The following is a 24117-nucleotide window of genomic DNA, read 5'->3' as shown; positions in this document are numbered from 1 at the left end:
AAACGCAGAAGAAATATAATTATATTTATTCGTTCTCGTTCATAAAAAAGGTCTAATTTTGTTGTAAAGTGAAATTAATAACAGCGTCGCTATTCAAAAACGCTTTTCTGTGTCCAATTTAAAAAATATACATCATATTTTTTTAAAAATTTATCTATTTGTTGTTTTCTTAAAATCTTTTCATTTTTGAGGATCTTGTCTAAACGTTTTAGCTGGTCTAATTGTCTCTTAGATTTTTAAATATACTATCTAGATTCTAGGCAATTAATTAAAAAATTAAAATACAAACCACAATTATTATTGTTTGTAGATAAAAAATCTGATAATATTATCACAATTATTATCTTTGGGTCATAATACGATTGTCACGTGTTGACTGCATAGGTCTATTTGGTTGTCTGTTTCATTGTTGATAAGAAATTTTCAAAAATATTCACTGTTGTGACTTGTGAGTTGTGAGTTGTCTGTTCACAACTCTCAGTGCTTAAGCTGTAAGCATAGATTAAATATTATAATTTTTAATATTCGATGTATGATTTGAGAGTCAGACTGTTGTCAGTTTTCACTTGTCTGTTCATAATCTGTTTTAAAGAATATTCATTAAACACAATTAATTTTCAACAATCCCAAAATATACTTTGATTAACTCTACTTAACTTACCTAATATAAGTTTTGAGCCTCATTATGTTTGAATTTAATGACACTGATTTAATATTCGAAACGTCATGGTCGTCGTTGTCTGCTCAATCTCGGTTCGATGTGGAGTTGAAATCATCGTGGTCGGACAAAGAGCAATATGAATTGTTCCGATATAAATACCAAGTCGAACGCTTCGTCCGAATGCCCGGAAAGTTTGGTTTCCTAGCGGTCGTAAGTTTGTGAATTTACCGTGTAATAACTACGTTTTTGTTAGACAGCTTGACAATTTCTTTTTATCCCCAGTTGAACACTAACAGAGGAACCAAACGACGTGTACCAATACAATTTCATAGTGTTATGGAGCCATTCAACGATGAAGACTTTAATTTTACAAAAGTCGATAGCCGAGAGTTTTTGTTTGGATTAAGGTACAATAAGAACAGTGCGACTGATACAGATCGGGTCGCCAGTGATCAATCTTGTAGGTATATCTATTTTGATATTTTAGTATAATTAATTTGGAACAAATTTTTTCCATTTACCAAACTTTAGTAGTATTTTACTCAATATAGTTATTGTTTTGGTAATCGTGTTATTTTCCTTCGGTTTTTATTAATTAATAAAAAAAAAGTTAACTAGATAATATTAGTGAAAATGAAAATAGAAAAAAAAAATTATTGTAAAATAAATACTTTTTCAGTTTCGTATGAAGCTAAAACACATAAGTTTAGCATTAAAAACAATCACTGAAAAATTTGATAGTAATGGTAAATTTATAATATTTTACTTTAATTTATAATATATTTCAACCATAATTGATTTTGATTTATTAATTATAATGTATTACTATTAAAATTGATTTTTATAACACTACCTTTGACGAAAAATTATATAACATAGTGTAGCGCAACGGTTACTTTGGACGATACTCAGCACATGCGATTAAACTTTGTCTGATGCTGCTTAATCACAAACGTGTGACAACCCATCGTTTTAAATGGTGATCCACTTATAAACAACCGGTCTTTAGTTAACCCTAAACTGAAATATGTAAAATTAAAAGCTGCTGGCTTAGTTGATGATTATTTTCCATTTTGATTGACCTAAATATTGGTGGCTTAGTTACAGATGACGTTTTGGCGATAAACGCGAGTCCTTTGGGAGATTTTCATTCGTTGATTTTGCCGAAAATGTCAAGCAAATTACCGCAATCTATCAACGAACACAGTCTGCGCTTGGCACTTCAAATTATACTTCTAAGCGCATCACCGTAAGTTACTCAAAGTTGACGTCCAAAATGTCCAATAGTTTGGGTAGTAAAAATGTATTTGTGTTCTCTGAAATTTTCAGAGCTATACGTATCGGTTTTAATAGTTTATGTGCTTTTGCTTCAGTGAATCATCTTCATTTACACTTGTACTATTTACCTCATAAAATGTATCTTGAATCGTGTGTAAGTTTAAACAATTTTATTTTAACGTTAAAACAATACGGTTTACTGTTCGCATCTTCTCTTTCTAAGTCTATAAATTATAATCAACCTGCTGTTTGTAAATGTAATTTATTTGGAAACACTTAAGTATTCTTTATATAATAAGAAATTAAATAATTCTTATACAATTTTTTTATTAAAACACTTAAATTTAAGGGCAATTAATCGTTGTTTTAATGTTTCAATAAAAAAAAAAAAATAGTTTTTATATATTTATGTGTTATAGGATCTAGAACATTTGAGCGGACCTTGTTATAAAATTAAAGAATATCCAGCCAACGGCTTTGTTTTTATACTTCGTTGTGACGACAAACTGTCAAGTTTTGTTGAGTAAATTAATCTTTTTTTTTCAAAAATTTTAAGTTCGAATTATAAATAAAATGTTATTTTATTTCAGGAAGGTTTTTGTCCTAATTTATCATCTTCAAAATTATAACATTCCTCATAATATTTACATAACAAGAGGAATAGACCATAAAATCAGTAATATTGCAGACGACAAGAGAAATTGTATTCGAATTTATGTCTGGGCTAGAAATCCATCAGGTTATTACCATTTGTAGTTTAATTTAAAAAATGTCAATTTATAAATATGAATATTTTTAGGTTATAAAGAAATGGATAAATTTACGCCAGCCATCTGTGAATTATTTGGTCACTTGGTTATAAAAGGTGATTTATACAATTACATCAAAATTAAATATCTTTTTTAATTGTAATTATTACATTTTTTAGATCAAGCAGAGTTTGACAGTTTCACAGAAGAAAATATATCTAAAATTCTCAAAGATGTTACGCAGTCCACTTTTACGTCTATTCTAAACAATATAAAAACCTTGTACTTAAATTTATGAAGTAAGTTAATAAAACACTGATTTTTTGAATGATAATTACTTTTTTTTCTTTTAAATACCAAAATGTTTTATTTATTAACAATTAGCGAAAGTTAGTAAGATCAAAACATGCGTTTGAGTTGCATATTCTGTTTACTGTCAGTGTTGGGCAAAAGTTAAACCCAATAATTATTTAAACTGTTAGAATAATGCACAATGTTTATTGTTTTGTAACCATAGCAACCGTCAATGTAATATAGCAGCTTGTGTAGGCTCGGCAATATTATTTAGGCTCTATCGAAGCATGTGAATGAAAAAATAAAAATTACTGTAGTCTTAGATTTTATTATTACATTATAATTGTATTGTACTGTGTCGGGCAAGTGTAAAAATGGATCTGTACAGAGTGGACTACACTCTGCTAGGAATGGTGTCTTCTAATTGTGTGAAAGTGATACCGACCGCTCAAAACGATAAAACCGAGAATAAAACACAAAAAGTATTCTTTTCATTTATACTGCACTGGAATTGTTGTATGTATTATAATATGTGAGCTTTCTTGATGTGTAGATAATTGTTGGCGATCAAGAGGGAATATTGCAGTTGATTCAAATGCGTAAAGGAAAAGTACACATGTTGTTCAAAACGTTGCCTTTAGAGAAAATAACCCAAGTCTGTTTAGGTGGAGCTCTCGGTAACACTTAGAGTTTATTCTGTTATTATTAATATATTCCTCACAGCCTTTTGCCATGTTTACTAAAGGGACTGTGCAAGATAAAATATTTGTGTCGATGGGTTCGTCTGTTCGAGGGTATACAAAGAAAGGTCAGATGTTTCTGAGTTTCGACACTGGACTAACGGAACCTGTTAAATGCATGTACGCAAAATAAAAACAACACTTTTTTATGGGTATTTTTTGACTTCTTGATCACTTTAGGTACGTCACCGGAAATGAACTTTTAGTATCGGGCAGACACGTTTTTAATCATTTTAGCGATTGCAAAGACAACAGTACCTACTTGTGTCCAGAAACGATCAATAGTATAGTAGCGTTAGATGTAATAAAGGTATTATTTAAATATCACTTTATCGTAAGACGAGAAATGAATAATGATAGTGTAACCGGTGCTTTCAGATGCAAGGCGTAATGCCCATCTTGGCGTGTGCTGATCTATGCATTAGAATACTTGAAGGATCGGCGGTGAAAAAAAAATTTTATTTGCCGTCAGAGCCTACTTACTTACATTTGATGAACAACAATGGCGGATCGTATGGGAATGAAGTACTGGTCGGATTACAAAACGGTGTTATTGTATTGCTTAAAATCGAAAAGTAAACCAAAGCGTGTTTCTATTACAAATTGATTACAACGTACGTTATTGAGAATGACAACTCGTATTTAGAAATGCATCAGTCAACACTCTTTGGGAACTGAACAAGGAAACTAAACAAGGAACTGTGACTTGTATGGACTGTTACAATATTGACGGTGAAGATCATCTGTTAGTTGGCCGACAAAGCGGTTCTGTTGAAGTTTATTCGTTGGATTCAAACTCAGTGCCTATTGAAAAATACAAATATGTAAGACGAAATGATGTGCTAAGATCAATATAATGGAATATTCTGTTTTAGTGGTCAAAATAGGGTTTTATATATTTTAGTAACAACAGTATTTTTTCTTGTAATAGTAAAAGTTTTCAATGCGTGTGAAATATTAAAGAGTAATTTGCTAAATACTTTTTTTGTATAATTAAGAAGTTTTTTTACCATTGCCCATTATGTTATTTATAATGTACTTTAAAAATTGTTTCTTCTCAGATTTGTTCAGAAAGTGTAACATCCATTCAAGGTGGTTCCGTAAGAATTCATGGAGTTCCAGAAGTGGTTGTCTCAAGCTTTACAGGTTTGTTAAAAACGCCAATCAACGACTAACAATGTTTTGTTATCGTACAACTCAAATTATTTCCTTTTATAGACCTAACTATTTTATTAATAATTACTAAAAAAAAATTGCTGCAATAAATGCTTATTAAATTATTGCAAAAAAAAAAAACATTGCTTGATTTTTTTTTTTTTTTACAATAATTTTCTTAGGGAAGAAACTTGACAGTTCACATTTTTATGTGTATATATTTTTACAAGCAATAATTAAAACAAATACTGTTTTAGGTTGGTTATTTGGTTTGACATTTGTTGTCCAACATGTCGACAAAGAAGTTGTTTTAGAATCGTCAAATATAATATTAAACGACGACAAACAAAAAATCGCAGATATTAGGTGAGTAGAGTTAAGTGTATTCTTTAAGTTGCATGTGATTCTCATACATATATATATATAGTTCTCATGTGTATATATATATGTAGAGGAGGTCATTTTTTTTAAAAACTATTATCGGAACACCCCTTAAATTTGTTCATTACCTCAAAAACTGAAGTGTTCAAAATGTTGGAAAAATATTTCAACATTGAGCCTCAAGAGAGTTGAATTTTGAAAAAAGGGGTTTTTCCTATAAATCAGTGTTTTAAAGATCAATTTTATGGAAAAAAACATAAGACAATGAGTATGGATAACAGGGCCATACGCAGAAGAAAGTTTTGAGGGGTGTTTTATGTACCTGTATTAAAGTATAATATAACATTAAATGGAATAAGTAAATAACCATACAAAAAACCAAACATTTTGAACAACCAAAAGTTTTGGGTGTTCAAACATTTATTAAACATTTAGGCTAAAACATCCCCCTGAGTACGTGCCTGATGGATAGTATTGTTCTCTAGAAAAATTATATCTTGTAAGATTATTGGGTTATGAGTCGTGCACATAAATGCAAAAACTCTAAATTTTAAATTTTAATACTAAAAAATAAGGACCACCAATAGGGTGCTATTGTTAACCCATATAGATATTGTCAATATGCAGGTATGCACTACACATTTGGACATATAACTATTTTTATCGCAGTCAATGAACATAATAATTTGAAACGTTTGTTCCAGGACGGAAGTCAGCGATTTAGAACGTCTAGTCGCAATTGAGAGAGAGAAATATTTAGAATACACCCAAAAGAGTTCTAGGATTTCTGTTTTGCCACAATTAGCTGTCAAAAATACAGTTAAGAAAATCTATAAATGACATACAAACAAATTATATATTTTCATCAGCTGCAGTAGAATTTTTTATTTTCAATCGAATTCTATCAATTTTTTAGTCCAAACTCGATTATAATCTTATTGTAATTATTGTAGATGCTTTTGGATCCAGAAAATATAACGTATCATTTGATAATCGAATTGGAAGCCACTATTGACAATGTTTTATTACAATGTAACTGTTTGATACATTTGATCGACGTTGAAGCCAATAACACGGCCGTGGTGAGCAAAAGCAAATGCAATGAGCAGGTAAAGTAATAATATAATAATATATGGGACAAAAAAAAAATAAGATGGCTATATAATATTATATAGTTGATAATATTTGGTTTTTTTTTTAAATTGTTAGAAAAAACCTTCGACGCCTTTTATTAACCAACATTTGTCTTAATACATTTTTTAGGATGACAATAAGCTATTAATCACATACAGATGTCAGATGAACACTACCAAGTTGGAATTAAAAATGTGGTCCCACGAAGGCGATCATGGGATTCTGACCGTTTATATTACACCATTATTGCAACCTAAGAGCTGTCAAGTGTGTACATTTCCCATAAAACCGCTTTTGTACCATCAGAGAACTTACAAAGAAAACAAGTGAGTTGATATGGTTAACAAAAAAAAAAGTCCAGCACAGTTGGTAGAAAGATCACAGAAGTACCCCTAAAAATCAAACGAGGAAAAGTTTCGACTTTAAGAGTGTTAAAAGTGTGTCATCAACGTAAGCTGTGAATAATCTACTGAATATATTGACAGATAGATTTGAACATTTAAATATTGTAAAAAAACTAGCAAAAATATTTTAAAAAAAAAATTAATAGAACTAAATTACAGTTTATTAGTTCTAAACAAAAATTACACCAGTTTATGTATATTTAATATACATAACAAAAAATCAAACTTAAGTAGTCATCCCTACTATCAGAATCATTGTAATAATAACTGTATTCGTGTTTTTAGTTTTTTTTTCTTGAGTTTTTCATATTAAAAAGAAAAGTTTCACTACACATTTTTGATTAATTTTTCTACATGAAAGGATCACCACACTACATCTATCTTCAGTACAATTTACAGACCTCCAGTCTTAAGACTGCACCTTAAAAAAGGTAAACTAAAAACAAAAATGTTACCCCTTCTGGGAAAAAGGGATGGTGACTGGTGGTATTTTTCTGGTCTCATTGTGCTATATCTAAAGAATATCCCACACAAATTTGGAAGTAATTTGACTATTTTTTAAAAAGTTGGATTATGCTTTAATCAAGTTGAATAATGTGTACATTTTTAGGGAGTTTTCTCAGTTCTAGGGGAGGGGGGTGGAGGTCGAAGGGGTCAACTTTTGGACTTATATAGTTTTTTTTGGGAACGATTTATTTTTATACAGGGTGATCAATAAAACATCAGACACTCATTTTCTCTTAAAATAATTGCAATTTGGTAGATTTTATTTTTGGGGTCAATTTGTTTGTGTTTTTTTACAACTTAATAATTTTTAGACAATATTCAAATTTGTATCTTTTTTTTATTTTTTCCTAAAGCTCTATCAACTTACTAAAATTTAAATAACTTAATAAATTATTAGCCGTTCCAGCCGAAGACCAAGACAATGTTTTTTGTATTATATCATTATTGCCTTTTTTTAATTTCTAAAAATATTAACAATTTTTAACTCTTTACATTAATTTTTTTCTTCAAATATTTTGATGGTGGTTTTAGTATAATATCACTGTGATTCAAGTATTGTTTAATATTTTATTGATACCCATTCAACAATTCTGTACGTTGCTCGTTGAGTACTTAGACAGTATTATATTCTGTTTTTAGCTATCAACCTCATAGTTTTTTAACACTGACTGGTGGGTTCAGTCTTGCCGAAGCTCACGCGTGGATTTCAAATTGTTTTCCGGGCATACCAGATAAACCAGCTGCTCAAGAAAACGTAGAATACACATTTGTATCTTCGTTAATCGGTACAATTTTACATTGTACTTACAGGTACGCACATACGACTGCTCAACAAATATTGCTGTTCGAAACCCATCCAAATAAATACAATGCGTATCAACATGTGTAATGAACAAATCAACTATTAGACATAAGTAGGGCGGTCTAAAAAATGTTTTTCCACAGCCAATAATTTATAATATTTGAATTTTTTTTTTTTTAGATTTATTAAATTATTATAAATTGCCTTTTTTAATTTTTCAAGACGCTTTTCACATTGTTTTTTTACTTTCTGTATTCTAAATTTAAAACCGATTTCAGAATTATTTTATAAGTTGTATTTTATTTTTTAACGCAAAAGAAAATTAGATAAATATGATTTTTGTTTAATGAGTTGTTGACAATTTTGAAGCAATTTAAATGAAAAATTCACTTTCCAAAGAAAATCTTGAAATTTATTTGGATTCAGTGGAATAAATCCTATATTATGTAAGCCAAGAATGTAAAATGTATGCTTAGGTTTTTAAAAAAAAAATAGTTTTCAGATATTATATAGATAAGAATAATTGTGTTGTGTAACAAAATGTTGTATTTTTTTTTGAGGAGAACACAAATCAAATATAAACATTTTATGAGAGTGTTAATTGTTCTGTATTATTAGCCGAGGTTCGATAACCGTCAAGACAGATAACATAACGGCCATATCGATTCTCAAGGACAATTTCAGCAAAGAAGCGACCAGAAAAAATATCATACTAGACATGTCTTACGGTTAGTTAGGATGTCCACACAATATGATCACATAAATGGTTTTATTTGGTTTGGTTTTTTCCAGATATTTCTGAAATCAGTCTGACATCTGTAATGACCGCCATCGTATCTAAACTCAAAGTGGACACAGAAAACGACCATCGATTGAAACTAGTTAACGCCATGAAACAGTTGCCCGTCAATGCCAATTGCGGTGATGAAACATTATCGGAAAACTATTTGAAAATGATAGCCGACGAGGACAGATTAAAGCAAGAAGTGTCTAAACGACCGTGTCGTCTACAACGTTTACGGGGTAAAATAGAAAAAAAATGAATAGCTGGCACAAATTGTTAACTCATTATTTTTTTTTTCTCAGCACTAACTTTGTCATTGTTCGACGACTGGCACAAGTTAAAGGGATTAAACGTGAAATCCGATTCTAGAGCCAGCCTACAACACCTTTTACAGACTAGTAATGCATTGGATTCGGCAATTGATTTGTTTATTATTTGAGACGGTTTTCCATTATATGATATGTCAAATTATATATCAATACCATTAAAAAGTTTTTCTCGATAGTTTAAACTAAATTTAATATAATAATAAAATAACCTCAACCTTACCTGCAGAACGAATAATCAGTGGTTAACATTTGGGTTGGGACCCAAAAAACTTCCTGGCTATTCCATTTCCTAGAATCAATATTAATCTGTAGTCATCTGTAGTCAAGAGTCAAAAGCTTGTACGTACAAAAAATACAATTTTAAGGTTTTACATGTTATGGGTAGTTAAAGATGTACAAATACAGTATCTGTAGTTCTAATATCAATGAGATTTTCAAAAATGTATTAAAATAATCTGTGTAATTTTCTTTTTGGAAACATTATTGTTATTTAATATGTTATTTTTACAATATTATAAAATTACTACATATTAGGTACTACATTTACCTTTTTTTAGTATTTTCCAATATAAGTTAAGAATCATTTTCTGAATAATTAGACTGGTCGATAACCAGTTTTTGATAATTACTGAAGAAGTTTAACTTAAATATTAAAAGTTAAAATTTAGACGGGAGGAAGGGTCGAGTGAAATGTTATTTCTGCCGGCACTACTCTACCACACTACACTTAAGTAAAAATACTGAGCTGTAGAAAATAATAGAAAAGCCAAAAGGTAAATGTTTTCAAAAAGAAAAATAGTTATTACTTTTCGAGAAAATGAGTGTCTTATTGATCACCCTGTATAGAAAAATAGCTCTTTAACTTTCATAACAAAATCTAATACAACGCAGTTGATTGCGTCAGACTATCACAGACTGCATAATTTTCAGTCCGTGATGGCTATAGACCAAAACATTTTGTTAGGTAATATAGTAACAACATTTATACTTTAATAGTAATGCCTTGATAAAGTAAACATAAAACTTATACGTGAATTAGTTTTAGACCCTTAAATGTTATCCTTATTAGTATTATCTTAAATCATTAAACTTTTTCATTTCTAATCTTGCTGAATACTAGTTTTTACAATTTACCATTAGCACATAACCATTTAACCAGCAAATAACAATATAATTAATAAATAATACTGGTCGATAACTCTCTTGAAAACTCTCTAGACAACTACTCTTGTATAAATATAGTGTGCCAAACATTAAAAACAAAACAATATACAATATTAGTGTTATTTTTATAAAAAATTAAGTAGGTATACTAATTAAATAAAAATTATTTTGAAAAAGAAATGTATTATTTTTGTAATATATATTATTTTTACGCATATTACAATTATAAATTGCAAATAAATGCAAATTGTTAAATATTGTTCTATGCAATTTGTGGCCTCGGGGCAGCTACAAGTTACCATATCCGGTCATGAATAGTTTTACAAAATAATTTTTTATATTAAATGAATATTTAATATAAAATGATTATGTAATTGTATTTAATGAAAAACCTTTTGAAAATATTAGTTGGTTTTATCATTGTTTTTACTTTTCTGTTGTTATGTATTGAAATAAGAAAAAACATAATTTGATATAGTGCTGTTTTGTTAATTATATGAAGGGCACAGGGGAAAAACGGTAGTTGTCACATTATGAAAAAATGTTTTTCCAATTAGTTTTTTTCAATTTATGCCAATCATTTTTTTTATTCATGTCAATAGATTGTTTAAATAAATACATTTATTGTTAGAGTAGCATGTAATGTGATTTTTTTTGTTCTTATGTAAGAGGTAGAAGAATTCACGAACTTTGTTTTTGCTATACTCTAAAATGTTCATATTGTGACAACTACCGTTTTTCCCATGTGCCCTTCATATGCTTGTTCTAACAGTTGTCTGTTAAGCATACGCCAATGTACTAAATACGAATTTTATACAAAACGAAAACAACGTCTTCTTAACATCGACTAGTTATATTATTTTAAGTGTCTAAAATTTACAAAAAAAAAAAAACCTTAATAATTTCTGTTGTTAACTATAGTTTTAAAGATTTTCCTCCAGCCTATTTCTCAAAATGCTTATAACTCCATACATTTTTTTTTCAAAACTTTATATCGACCAGGCATTTTTTTTTTTACTGGATATTCATGATAATATACCTAATGAATACTTGAAAAAAGATAATGTGTTAGGTTTTATTTTACATTCAGAATTTCCGTTGGTAATAGTTTTTGTAGTGCGTTCTGCTGACCTTAAATTCGTATTTATGTGAAATAACATTCGAGTAGGTAATACAAATACTTAACAACAATGGTCTGTGTACCCAGATTTTTTTAATTATGAAATGCGTTAGTGTATAAAAGACCTTGAAGTACTGTGTGTGAAAACACACAATTATTTATCTTTGTTTTTAGCTTTTAATTTTTCTTAGTTTCGTATCGTTGTGAATAACATAATATGAATAAAAGCCCACACAAAAAAAGTTCTCTAAATCAATACACAACCACATAAACAATTGTACAAATTTGGAATTTAGTTGAATGCGTTGAAAAACAATTTGAAATCAACGTACTTTTCAATATTTTTTATTTTCGAATTGTTCTTATATAAATCGTATTCAAGCCAATCCAATTACAATGTGGTTGGCCAGTCAGGATATTTTTCCTACAACTGTCTGCTCTCTCACTATGTATATAATGTAATATATTCTACACTATTCGATTTGCTCACTACACATTAGAACTCCATTTAGGTTATGACACCTCTAATACTAAATCTCCGTATAATGATATAATAATTATTAAGATGACTTAGGATTTATATCTATTAAAAATTTAAAAAACAATGACCCTGTCATCAGCATTTGCATGGACATTTATTAAAAGTAGAAAAATAAGGGGTGGAATCAGAAATAGAAATTAATAAACTAGATAAAAAGTACATATAATATTATAAATTTGACCATAAAATGTGTTGTGTAGAATATATTATGTGAAGTATATACCGGCGGTTCTCTCGTTAGGTTATGTAACCTCTAACATTAGTACAATTGTATTTTTAATAATATAAAAAAAAATGTATCTAGCAAAACTATTGTGTTGTGAGTTATTTTGCACATATGTAAATACAAAAATTCTTAAGTTAAAAAAAATTAAATACTACAAAATAAGGGACACACGACAAAGACGGGATACACGTTTCGACATATAACTATTATTACCACAGTCGACACACATACTAATTTGAAACGTTTATTCCAGAACGGAAGGAAGTCAGCGATTTAGAACGACTTGTCGCAATTGAGAGAGAGGAATAATATTTAGAGTACACACAAAAGATTTCTAGGATTTCCGTTTTGCCACAATTAATTGTCAAAAAAAAAAAAGTATAAAATTGACATAAGACATTCGAACAATTTATGTATTTTCAAAAGCTACAACTGAATTTTTTTAAATGCAGGTGCATTTTTAACTTATTTTCTTTTTAAGACATTTTCTAAAAATAAATTGTGTTAACTAATACAAATAAATATACTTATATACATAGTTCAAACATCGGCATCGTTAAACAAATTGTTTTATATGTGTCAAAAACTCGTATATTTTTTTTTTAAATTAAGGGACCCAACTTATTACATTACCAGATCTGCATTTTTTATTTATAGAAAATCCGGTGTCAACTTATTCTTAGTACTGTATTGAAGCTAAAATAACTTTACATATTACACTGAAACATGATCGCAGATGACAAGATTGTTGCCGAAATACGTATACGTTAGCGGCTAGAATGTATTGATTTTTGTTGCTTAAAGTTTTTTCTAGATTACCATAAATTTAGTTTTGTTGCTAAATTCTATTGTTTATCGTTAACCTCGTTTCTCACTCAATACAACCACTGAGATAATTCATATTTTGTGCAAAGCAACCGACCAGCAGAAAATAAATATATATTTTTTCTTAACATACAGAATACAATGCAACTATCATTTTTACAGAAAATTAATTACGGCAGTTTAATATATTACTTACTAGTTACGACGATAGTTACATATTAATGTATATAAACAAATTATACATTTTTATTAGATTTTATGTACGTATAAACTACAAAAACTTATACATTTTCTCTTAAAATAATTACAATTTTTCAATTCGCTCAATCCCGTTTATGATTTGGTAATTTTATTTATGAAAGGAGTTAATATTTATAGTAACTCATTTGTTCACGAAAAGGGTCAAATTCATTCAATTAAAAATCTTACTGTATACTAATTCCTGTAAACCAGCGGCCTCTCTGTCCCCACTATGCCTTAACCCCACAGCTCACTATTCTCCGACCCCGCTCTACTGGCTTTTATACCTTGGAAATTTAATTGATTATGAAGTATTTTTATAGCAATCGGTGACCAAAGTAAATATACTATGAAATATGAACATTTAATATAATACAATTCAAGTTTTTATCTTTTTTAATATTTTTCAGAGTTCTATCATTTATTGAAACTTCAATGGTAACGTAAATATTTAAATTTCTAAATTAATAATAATTTGCTAAACATTTCCAGTGGTCGATAACTAGTTTTGGATAATTTTCAGCTATTTAAGCTTAAAATTTTGAACAGGAGGATAGTCGATGTATTGTATTATTTTTATATGCGTGCATTACTCTACCGCACTCCACCTCCCGTCCTAAATTTAAAAGTTATTATCAAAAACTGGCTGTCAACTAGTAAAAATGTTTAGCAAACCATTCTTAGTTTAAAAAGTTGAATAAATATACATGTTACCATTTAAGTTGATAGAGCTCTGAATAATGCTATAAAAGGTAAATATTTAGTAATTTTATAATATTGTCAAATAACATGTTTTCAAAAAGAAAAATTTAATTGCACTCAAAGAAAATAATTGCAATTATTTTAAGAAAAAATGAGTGTTTGTAATTTAGCACGATGTTGTTGAATAAAGTAATGATCGTAGCAAATAGTATTAAGTAATATTAACGTTATTGGAACAAAATTAAATAATATTATAATTAATTAACAACAATTTTGGTAATTTATACCTACATACTATCTAATACAAATATTTACTTTTTCATATACATTTATTGTGTAATTATCGTCTTAACTAGTAATATATTAGACTCGCGCATTTAATTTTCTGTAAAAAAGATTGTTGCATTGTATTAAAAATTAATTATATTCTGCTGAACGGTATACTTTGCACATGTGAATAATAACAATGGTTGAATTAAGGAGGAAATAAGGATAACTATAAACTGTAGAGTGTAGCAGCAAAACAATTGGAATGGTAGATTTATTAAAATGTTCATAACATTTAGTTCTTACGTTATTCAGTATAAATTGTAATATTAACAATAAACATTCTGTTCTATCTTTTTGACAAAATCTCAATAGTAAGTGAAGAGTGAAAGTGTCAAACGTTCCAAGTGCCAAAGTATAAAAATTGAACTTTATAACTTGATTTGTATTTTATTCATTACCGGAAACGCTTAAACTTATTTTTGAGTTTTAAATATGATTTTTTTTTTTTATAAATAACTATTCTTTACTTGAAAAATTTACAAAATTGTTTCCGGTAATGAATAAAATACAAATCAAATTATAAAGTACAATTTTTATACTTTGGCACTTGGAACGTTTGACACTTTCACTCTTCAAGTGTTCTTACCTATTTTGGGTAATAGTTGATCAAATGGTAGTTTTTAATGAATACATATTTTTTTATTACTAGCTTTCAGATTTGCATTTATAGATAAAAATGAATATCAATTTGACCCTTTACGGAATAATAATACTAGTGGCAATTTCATTGAAGTTAATCTTAAGAAAAATTAAAAATCGAAGAAAAATTGCATTGGCCAATCGAATACCGGGGCCTCGTGGATTATCGTCCATAGTTGAGTTGTTGTCATTTAGCATTCAAGGGCCTAACAAATTTTTGGAAAACCTTCTTAATTTGCACAAAAAGTATGTAATTATAAAATAATTTACTATGGTCATGTTTCAGTGAAATATGTAAAGTAATTTTAGCTTCAAAACAGTACTAAGAATGAATTGAGACAGGATTTTCTATAAATAAAAAATGCAGATCTGGTGATGTAATAAATTGGAACCCGTATTAAAAATATATATATATATATAAATGCATTTTTGACAAATATAAAACAATTCGTTTAACGATGCCTAATATTATAGTAGCAATACATATTCATAGATTACATAATACAGACTTGTAAAGTCCAAAAGAATTCAACGATAGGACTCACTAACACTTAGGTTTAAAAAAACATTAATTTGTTGTAGATATGGAAAATCTCTATTTAAAGTATGGATTTTAGACGACCTAATTGTTAGCGTCACCAAACCCGAGGAAATAGGGCAAGTGCTTACTAATACAAAGCTGTTTAAAAGGTCAAAACACTATTCAGTTTTTCACGAATCTTTTTCGATCGGTAAAGGTATATTTTTTACTGATAATTTCGACGAATGGAAACATAACAGGTGTGTACAACATTGTTTACTTATACTTTGAAGTTATGATTTATAATGTCATAATGATAAGTTTTGAATATAATGTTTTTAGAAAGCTAGTATCGGAAGGATTAAAATTTTCAACTCTTAAATCGTACATGCCAATTTTTTACGAAGAAGCAAACGCTCTTGGTAAAGTATTGTATGAGCAACGTGACCAAATATCTCACGAGTGTGAAATAAGTAAAGCAGTTAGCAGGGCAACAATGGAAATTATTGGAAGAACTACTCTAGGCATACAATTTGGTGGTCAGAAAAATTCTAAAAACCACCTTTTAGAAAATATAGAATTCCTACAAGAGGTAAGTTTGAATATTATATTTTTACAAGACTATATAAAATTTAAGTAGTTACGTATTAGAGGTATATTAGATTAGCTAGTATATATTGTATAATATAATAATGTATAACAGTTAAGTACCGACGTATAGCATGTTTCGTTAAAAATAAGACTCAGAGAATCTATCAGAAATATATGACTATGGAATTTATTCTGTATCTTAAGTTTTAAAAGGTTGATAGAGTTCTGGAATATAGCAAAACATTTTTAAAAAATCAATATTGTCTAACATTCTAAATTAACACAAACTTAAATGTACTCAAAAAGAAAAATTATAAAATTGTAATTAGTTCAAGAGATAATAAGTGTTTTATCTCTGATCCATACCTAACCATGTATTAGAGATAAGACGTATCCTCTTTCTATTTTAACTCCAAAGATAAACCAGGTTGTTTCTTACCTGTCTATCCCTTTAAGCGCAAGATCTCTAATTTAGAAATACTTGTCTTCATCGCTTAAGTTTAATGGCCTATTATAACCAAATGTTAAAACATGTCACGAACGTTTGAGATTCAGGATTCTCGAAATACCAATCTTGAGAAAATTGCATCTATCGTCATTCCATAGCTAGTAGTAGATGCCTTTTTTATACTAAACTTTTAAAATATTACTTTTAAATATTATAACAACCGAGATTTTGTGGTAAAAAATTATTGATATTATTATACGTGAAATAATATTTTGGATAATAAAATAAACAATAAACTAACCTTGGCTTGAATCACATAGACATGTGTTGTCATCCTGAGTTTTTTTTTTTGCAAGGCTCAGTGCAATGTAACTCATATTTAAGATAAATTATAATATAGCGTACTTCTTTTACTAATGGCTAAGCCTTGTCGTAGCGAAAAATAGACTTCGACTCTTCTCTGTTGAATGCCAGGGTCTTTATATGAAAATACCCGTTGCATCCAATCATTTCAATAATTTCTCCTACGGATGTCTTTATGTTTTTAGTCTTGCTCTTTCTTTGCGTCTATTGATTATGCCTTCCATTTAAATTAATTTTATAACCATTGTAGGTTTGGGAACACAGAATTGCATATCCGTGGTTATTGAAACCAATTTTGTTTCGGCTGTCATCGTTAAAACGTGCACACGACGAGAGCCAAAGTTCATTATTCAAATGGTTAGACGATTATGTTTACAAAAAAATAGCGAATTCGAAAAATATTGACCCAGTGGAACATGACAAAGAGCACAAAGCTGAGGAACCTAAAACACTTATTGACATTTTGCTTGACAACAATCCACCGATGTCGTTCAATCAGCTACGTTCAGAATTAGCAACGGTTATAGTTGGTACGTCATTTAAACTCTTTCACTGTACATTTAAATGCCTGGGTACAGGAAGTATATAAATATTATAAAAAAAAATTTTTTACAAAAATTATAACCACTTGGTGGCTTCATTTTGTGAAAATAACAAAGTCCGTTTTGTACGTGCATTCTTTCATTCCTATTGGCCAACATAGTATATCAATACTTGAAAAAAATATCAGACACATTTTATTATTTTTGTCTGTTTAGAATAAATTTTGTTGCATTAAATAACTTTTGTTCTTCTTCAATAGTAATTCATATTTATAGCAAAAAAGGTTTTCCTAAATCAACTCAAATATTTCATTATGCCGCTACTCGTTCAGTAAGTATGAGACCATAAGCGAAGGTATAAGCATAGCATTTCAAATATATTTACTCAAGAATTGTATTATTCAAACCTTTACCGATTATTTTTTTTTATCAGAAATTGGTCTTTATAGTACTATATTTCCCCAAAAAGTGAATTTTTCAAGTCAATAGTCATTCGTTCTTACTTCTTCAACTTACAATTATTTTTAGATACTTAATATTATATACATATATATTTTATCTTCTACAATTATATATTTTATACATAATATTTTATTTATATGTTACATACATAAATTGCGTGCATTGTATTTAAGGCGGTCAAGACACTACTGCTATAGCAAACGCGTGCATCATATTCATGTTGGCTCATCATCAAGACGTACAAAATAAAGTAATAATTATACTTTATTAGTTATTCAGTAGATTTGTTTTCGTTTGCACAATAATATGCCTTCTGATACCTTTTCACAACAGGTTTTCCACGAACAAAGATCATTTTATTATTAATATATATATCGTATTGTTTACTAAAAATCAATAATATTATTTTCATCAAATACTTTTTTTTTTCCATTAAAAAAATAAAAGGTTTACCAAGAAATGAGTAGAATATTTTCGTCTGACGATACAAACCGATCGCCGACTTATGGGGATTTGCAGCAAATGGGCTACTTGGAGTGCGTGATCAAGGAAACGCTGCGACTTTACTCACCTGGGCCAATACACGCCAAACACGTCGACGAGGAGGTTACAATAGGAGACACTTTAATCCCTGCCGGTAAAATAAACATGCCGTTTTCAAACGAAAATCTTTACATATGCTTTATTCTATTTAGTTGTTAATCTAACGATGACTCTCTTGATTTTTTGCTTTGATCAAGATTCGACTATACTGATCGTTATTCGTCATGTACACTTGAACCCCGAACTCTATCCGGAACCCGAAACGTTCAACCCGGACAACTTCCTGCCGGAAGCATGTCAAAAACGGCCGCCTTATTCGTTTATTCCGTTCAGTGCCGGTTTCAGAAACTGCATAGGAATAAAGTACGCGATGCTTGAACTGAAAATCGTCATATCCACGTTGGTAAGGTCTTATAAATTTTCACCGGCAGACAAGTGTCCTACGCCACAGAACCTCCGCCTAAAGTGTTTAGGTACGTTGAAATTTGTCGACGGATGTTACGTTAAAATAGAATCAAGAACGTAATTTCAAGTATGAAAAATTACAATTTTCTATTTATATATGTATAATGTATACATAAATAAACAATGCATAGTGTTTATTAGTTTATAGTCGATACAAGTAATATTATAAAAGTTAAATATTGTTTTATTTGTTAAATTAATCACCATTACAACTTAATAATTTTTTTTGGTTTGAGATTTTTTTTTTAAATATCGTATATGTTTGAGTAAAACAAACATTTCTTATTGATTTTTTTAAAAATGTATTTATAAGTTATTAGTTTGTCCGTGGTGAAGGAAGTTAGGTGTTTGTGGAGCCAATGATATAAAACAAATTTATTTTTTATATATATGTAGCAATGTTTTTTCCAAGCACTGGTTTGTAGATTATTGTTTTATTATTTAATCACTGTTACCTAATAACTATATAAAATAATAAAGAAATATTTGAAAATGGACTTACCCACTCATTTATTAAGAAATAAATTACAGGCAAATTTCTTCAAAATACTAATTTAGAATTTAATATCTTGTACATAGAAGTTAGTACTATAACTATAGTACTTATCAATGCTTATTATGAGCATTCTTATTGGTTAGGTCTATCACAATTATTTCTATAGAACATGTAACAATGTAGAATTAAAACTAAAATGTCTTGAAATTGCTGTAACCAAATTTAGTTGTGCTTAAGCGTTTTTGTACAGGATGATTTTTTCATCGTGAGTCAATCAATATCTCAACGGATTAAATTAATAATTTAATTTTTTTTTATTGTGTTTTTATATAATGTGAGCTCAATTTTTCACAAATTCTTACATCCCTTAGAAAATAATTATTTTTATATCAACTTTTAAAACTTAAATGATAACGCATACATTTCATTATCTTTTTGTATTGAGAATACTGTACTAAAAATGTTAACTTGTCGATAACCAGTTTTGGATAACTATTTTTGAAGTTTCAAGTTTAGGACAGAAGAAAAGTTGGAGTGTAGTATTATTTTTATCCCTCCCGTCCAAATTTTAAACTCTTATAACTTATTTGTATTTGTTATTATATTTGTTCAAAACTGGTTGTTAACCAGTCAACATTTTGTGGGCTATTCTAGGACACTTCTGAGCTCACTATAACATTCTGGCTTCACCTGAAGTCACCCGATATTTTTATATTGATATTATTGGAAGTTCTTTCCAAACGACGGTCTATACTCTATAATAACGGGTTAGCAATCGTCCAATAACGATTCAGGAAAGATGTAGAAAAAAAAATGAAAAAAAATACTGAGACAAAGGCTTCACTTTATTTTCGAATCGATCAAAACAAAATATGTAGTTATATTAAGGAGAGAACTATGATAAACAATATATTTTAGTAAATTACATTTTTCTTAATTATTTTCATATTTTTTCCAGCTTTCGCTTTTCTTCAATCTATAGAAAGTTACAACACGGTGATTTAGCTGTTTTTTCGATCGGAGCTTTTTTAATGGGTATGCCTTTGTGTGCATCCGAAGTTTCTCCTTCAGCCCATTCGAGAACTGTTAACCCAATAATTAACAAATTAGTCTAATTAAAAATCATGTTGGGTTCTATCACTGGAAGCCTCCCTCCTTATACAACATCACCGTTTTTTATTTTATATTATTTTTTTTTGTCTGTACATATAACAATATTGTAACTATTTACTTATTATGCCTTGCAGCATAGATTGTAAATATTCTTTAATAAATAAAAAATAAAAAACTATAAATGCTTATTAAAAAAAAAAGTCGAATTAGTTAACAAAGTAATGACGGTCATAAGAATTTTGGTTGCTACGTTGTCACATAACAAACTGTTTTGTGTGAATGAATCAACAGATAAAATCAGAAAAATATGTTCAATTACCTGGCATGTCTTCGTTAACGTTCTGACTGCTATCTTTAACTATAAATATATATAAAAAAATAACCATCAATGTTTATAAAAAAAAGTCGAATTAGTTAACAAAGTAATAAAGGTCATAAGAATTTTGGCTGTTATGTTGTCACATAACAAACTGTTTTGTGTGAATGAATCAACAGGTAAAATCAGAAAAATATGTTCATTACCAGGCGTGCCGTCTTTGTTAACCTTCTTACGTCTATTTCTAACTATAAATATATATAAAAAAAATAACCATAAATGTTTATAAAAAAAAAAAAGGCTAATTAGTTAACAGAGTAATGAAGGTCATAAGAATTTTGGCTGTTATGTTGTCACATAAAAAATTGTTTTGTGTGAATGAAACAACAGGTAAAATCAGAAAAAATATGTTCATTACCAGGCGTGACGTCTTCGTTAACGTTCTCATTTTCAACTATAAATATACATAAAAAAAATCGAATTACTTAACAATTTGTATGTAATATTTTTTTAAGTAATATAGTACTATCGATGTATTGAAATTTTAATATTGGCAACGATATAAATTATACATCAACTTACCAACTCTATAAGCGGAACGAGGTCCTTTTCTGAATTTTCCATATTTTGGGTATGAACCATCTTCATCGCGGACTAGGTGATATTTTGGCTCATTCGCGCCCGGTAGAGTATCCTCCACATCTTCTGAAGACAATGTATCTTCTGAAGTATCACCATCATTATCTAATCTCAGTGACACACCTCCTGTGAGGTCATCTCCTGGCAATTTCATTTGATTTTTGGGTTGTTTTTTTTTTTTATCATCTAAAATGTTAATACAATTATATATTTTGAAATGATGTTAACATGAAACACACCTCAGTCAATATGAAAAAATAACGGTTTAAATAAAATAATTTTAGCGCCGATGCGGATCTGAGAATGAATGTATTGGTTTAAGAACGTTTTGTTTTGATTTTATTTTGGTTTTTTTGAGGTTGCTTAGAAGTTTTTGATATTCCTTTACCGTGTTGATAATATTCACTCCAATCATAATTTATATTAAGTGTATTGCTGCCTGTTGAGAGTTTAATTCCATCGGACACATCCATATCTAAAATGTCAATAACATATATATATAAAATTACGTCAACAGATAACGTCCCTCAACTATTATAATAAAAAACAATAGTTTAATCAGAAAATGTTTAGCAATTGATACGCAGCTGAGAAATATTGGTTTTATTTTATTTTGTTGTGGTTTTTGCTTTGATGGTTGATTTTTTGTAAGCGTTAAAAATACATGATTGTTAAATCAAATAACATGTTACTTTTAAACATTTGTAAGGTAAAGCCTATAGGTATGTTTCAAATAACAAACTAGTTGAGCATTTTGTAGTATATTAAAATAATTATCTGGTATACATTTTTTTTGTTTTTAAATATTATTTAATTACAATTTTCGTTGTAAGATTCGCCATCGCCACTACACCTGAAAGGTAAATGTAAAAGTAATTTTTCAATGTATTTGTAACACAAAAAACCCCATGGCTTGATTTTATGTTTTGTACAAAATATGAACCAGAAATAATGTGTAAAAAAATACTCACAGAGCATACGTTGCTAGACCCAGCAAAAGAAGAATCTTAACATTCATCATATTACCAGTGTTATACTATATCACATAGGTAAAATGTTCAACTGTTTTGATATACTATTTAAATGTACTGATGTAACATACTATGTGTTCTCGGTACTTATAGGACAGCAGTTGACAGTCGACAGTTTATATTGACTACAGTATTTTTTTTTTTTTTTGCTATACAGCTGCGATGGTTGACGATACACAAATAAAAAAATAATACGTCTTTTGTGAAAATATATGTAATGGGCAAATTGTGAAATTTAGCAGCTACATTTTTTTTTCCATAAAATTTACTTTTAGTTAGAATACCAGGCGTATTGCTATATTTTTTATCTATAAAATTGTCTACCCCCACGAGTCGTCACCCAACCAACGAATTTCATCAATTTTTTGGTTAAAAAAATATAATACTGCGTAGCTGTATGTTATTTTTTTATGGTCAAGCATGACAAATCAAGACTGCCTCATTTCGATTTGAGGCGTTTAAACTTTTAACATAAATAATAACTCTTAACCGGATGACTTCTGTGGAAAAATTATAAACTGCCACATTTCTCATAATGGCGTATAAAATGTTTGACTTGAAATGGTAAACTGCCACAAAAATAAAATGTGATAGTTTGGTTTATTTTTAAAAATCCTAATGCCAGGTATAACCTCAAAGTTTGGTTTTTGGTTGAGATTTCATAGAGTAGCTTAAAATTTAAATAACAAGCATCGGGTAACAAAAAATAATTGCAAAGTATTAAAATTTAAGCTTTAAAAGTTCAAACTCGCTAATTATTTTTATCACAGTCGCTGCTGTTTAAACACGTTCCTTAAACACTAGCGACATTTTAAAATTAATAGTATTTGAAACCTATAGAAATTCATTTAATTTTCTTCCAACCGGATATTAGTTTCTGGGCAACTCTTTAGCTCTTGTAGATCTTTTTGGTAATATGCAGCATAGTCTTTGATCGACTTGCTTGTTAAACCGGCCTTTAAACGGCTTATGGAGCTTTCTTAGCCCTTCTCAATGGAAACTTGACTGAATGCGATCACCATACTGATAATATACAAGTAGATATGCATAGAGAAAATATGCAAAGAGAAAAAAAGTGCATTATGTGAAAAAAAAAATAATCAATAACTTTTAATTCGAGTTGAAATTCTGCATACACACCGAGGTGAGATTAAAAGAAATAGAGAATTTACGGCGACGGCCTCTGTATACATCTGATAAGAATTAAGAACATCCAAGGAATAGAATAATTGACGCTCTTGGAATTGCTTTATTTTGAAGGGGGTTGATGTGGATGCTTTTGAAATGAGTCAGCGCCGGATTATAAGTTAATTTCTTTTACCTTGCCCCAGGTGTAGGAGAAATATTTATTTAATATAACAGTGATAATACTTTGTAAGCTAATTCCAAAAACAACTTAAATCGACTTGGCCTTATGACGTCTAAAACAAAAAAAAAACTGTAAATATTTTACAAGGCTTTATCATAGATTGCATTATTTTCAGTCCACGATGGCTGTAAACCAAAACACCAGTTATGAATTTAAATTATATCTTGTTGAGAAATTAATTAATGGATTTATGAAATTTCCAACAAAAAGAATA

General features: G+C 28.9%; 4 protein-coding genes across 12 annotated transcripts; 3 read left to right on the top strand and 1 right to left on the bottom strand.

Moving 5' to 3' along the window:
• Nucleotides 1–408: 408 nt before the first annotated feature.
• LOC126843360 (GDP-D-glucose phosphorylase 1) lies at nucleotides 409–3449 on the top strand. Of its 2 annotated transcripts, none has more exons than XM_050580841.1 (9): nucleotides 409–871; nucleotides 944–1121; nucleotides 1769–1910; nucleotides 1991–2093; nucleotides 2359–2462; nucleotides 2530–2678; nucleotides 2739–2804; nucleotides 2868–2988; nucleotides 3346–3449. In XM_050580841.1, the coding sequence occupies exons 1-8, from the start codon at nucleotides 686–688 to the stop codon at nucleotides 2984–2986; spliced, it is 1047 nt and encodes a 348-aa protein (XP_050436798.1). In that variant the 5' UTR covers nucleotides 409–685; the 3' UTR covers nucleotides 2987–2988; nucleotides 3346–3449. The 2 variants fall into 2 exon arrangements, with proteins under 2 accessions (XP_050436798.1, XP_050436787.1); XM_050580830.1 differs by having other exon boundaries at nucleotides 410–871; nucleotides 1763–1910.
• LOC126843316 (Bardet-Biedl syndrome 7 protein homolog) lies at nucleotides 2873–10438 on the top strand. 4 transcript variants are annotated; one of them, XM_050580756.1, is made up of 16 exons: nucleotides 2968–2987; nucleotides 3371–3464; nucleotides 3536–3659; nucleotides 3728–3842; nucleotides 3903–4032; nucleotides 4101–4297; nucleotides 4369–4546; nucleotides 4784–4868; nucleotides 5135–5243; nucleotides 5963–6077; nucleotides 6212–6367; nucleotides 6522–6718; nucleotides 7943–8113; nucleotides 8724–8833; nucleotides 8898–9128; nucleotides 9192–10436. In XM_050580756.1, the coding sequence occupies exons 1-16, from the start codon at nucleotides 2983–2985 to the stop codon at nucleotides 9326–9328; spliced, it is 2154 nt and encodes a 717-aa protein (XP_050436713.1). In that variant the 5' UTR covers nucleotides 2968–2982; the 3' UTR covers nucleotides 9329–10436. The 4 variants fall into 4 exon arrangements, with proteins under 4 accessions (XP_050436721.1, XP_050436713.1, XP_050436703.1 ...); XM_050580764.1 differs by lacking the exon at nucleotides 3371–3464 and having other exon boundaries at nucleotides 2873–2987; nucleotides 9192–10434; XM_050580746.1 differs by lacking the exon at nucleotides 2968–2987 and having other exon boundaries at nucleotides 3356–3464.
• A 2193-nt stretch (nucleotides 10439–12631) lies between these two features.
• Nucleotides 12632–19330, top strand: LOC126843337 (cytochrome P450 4C1-like). 5 transcript variants are annotated; one of them, XM_050580805.1, is made up of 8 exons: nucleotides 14068–14086; nucleotides 15016–15251; nucleotides 15588–15785; nucleotides 15868–16117; nucleotides 17178–17457; nucleotides 18105–18181; nucleotides 18379–18568; nucleotides 18672–19330. In XM_050580805.1, exons 2-8 carry the CDS (start codon nucleotides 15043–15045, stop codon nucleotides 18998–19000), a joined length of 1533 nt encoding a protein of 510 aa, XP_050436762.1. In that variant the 5' UTR covers nucleotides 14068–14086; nucleotides 15016–15042; the 3' UTR covers nucleotides 19001–19330. The 5 variants fall into 5 exon arrangements, with proteins under 5 accessions (XP_050436772.1, XP_050436762.1, XP_050436754.1 ...); XM_050580797.1 differs by lacking the exon at nucleotides 14068–14086 and adding an exon at nucleotides 14553–14571; XM_050580788.1 differs by lacking the exon at nucleotides 14068–14086 and adding an exon at nucleotides 14572–14677.
• A 954-nt stretch (nucleotides 19331–20284) lies between these two features.
• LOC126845798 (uncharacterized) lies at nucleotides 20285–22605 on the bottom strand. Its single transcript, XM_050584703.1, has 7 exons — nucleotides 22475–22605; nucleotides 22322–22356; nucleotides 21743–21978; nucleotides 21447–21689; nucleotides 21283–21318; nucleotides 20868–20906; nucleotides 20285–20518 (listed from the first exon to the last, which is right to left on the bottom strand). The coding sequence occupies exons 4-7, from the start codon at nucleotides 21655–21657 to the stop codon at nucleotides 20412–20414; spliced, it is 393 nt and encodes a 130-aa protein (XP_050440660.1). The 5' UTR covers nucleotides 21658–21689; nucleotides 21743–21978; nucleotides 22322–22356; nucleotides 22475–22605; the 3' UTR covers nucleotides 20285–20411.
• Between the last annotated feature and the right edge of the window lie 1512 nt (nucleotides 22606–24117).

This window comes from Adelges cooleyi, unplaced genomic scaffold, assembly GCF_023614345.1.
Source record: "Adelges cooleyi isolate 19-005CV unplaced genomic scaffold, UGA_ACOO_1.1 ACOO_flye_CR_arks_rails_tigmint_CR_PRNA_108, whole genome shotgun sequence".
NCBI classification, from domain to species: Eukaryota; Metazoa; Arthropoda; class Insecta; order Hemiptera; family Adelgidae; genus Adelges; species Adelges cooleyi.
Note: the sequence above shows the minus strand (reverse complement) of the source record. Positions and strands in the feature narration are given on the sequence as shown.

Excerpts from the sequence above, each read along its gene's own strand:
- LOC126843360 (XM_050580830.1), top strand. The coding sequence starts at position 686 with ATGTTTGAATTTAATGACACTGATTTAATATTCGAAACGTCATGGTCG. Across the intron at positions 1,122-1,762 it reads GGTCGCCAGTGATCAATCTT|TTACAGATGACGTTTTGGCG; the intron begins GTAGGTATATCT and ends TTGGTGGCTTAG. Across the intron at positions 2,805-2,867 it reads TGGTCACTTGGTTATAAAAG|ATCAAGCAGAGTTTGACAGT; the intron begins GTGATTTATACA and ends TACATTTTTTAG.
- LOC126843316 (XM_050580746.1), top strand. The coding sequence starts at position 3,357 with ATGGATCTGTACAGAGTGGACTACACTCTGCTAGGAATGGTGTCTTCT. Across the intron at positions 4,033-4,100 it reads TAGCGTTAGATGTAATAAAG|ATGCAAGGCGTAATGCCCAT; the intron begins GTATTATTTAAA and ends CGGTGCTTTCAG. Across the intron at positions 4,547-4,783 it reads CTATTGAAAAATACAAATAT|ATTTGTTCAGAAAGTGTAAC; the intron begins GTAAGACGAAAT and ends GTTTCTTCTCAG.
- LOC126843337 (XM_050580805.1), top strand. The coding sequence starts at position 15,043 with ATGAATATCAATTTGACCCTTTACGGAATAATAATACTAGTGGCAATT. Across the intron at positions 15,786-15,867 it reads GACGAATGGAAACATAACAG|AAAGCTAGTATCGGAAGGAT; the intron begins GTGTGTACAACA and ends TAATGTTTTTAG. Across the intron at positions 18,182-18,378 it reads ATCAAGACGTACAAAATAAA|GTTTACCAAGAAATGAGTAG; the intron begins GTAATAATTATA and ends AAAAAATAAAAG.
- LOC126845798 (XM_050584703.1), bottom strand. The coding sequence starts at position 21,657 with ATGAAATTGCCAGGAGATGACCTCACAGGAGGTGTGTCACTGAGATTA. Across the intron at positions 20,907-21,282 it reads TAACGAAGACGTCACGCCTG|TTAAAGATAGCAGTCAGAAC; the intron begins GTAATGAACATA and ends ATATATTTATAG. Across the intron at positions 20,519-20,867 it reads CGTTAACGAAGACATGCCAG|TTCTCGAATGGGCTGAAGGA; the intron begins GTAATTGAACAT and ends TTGGGTTAACAG.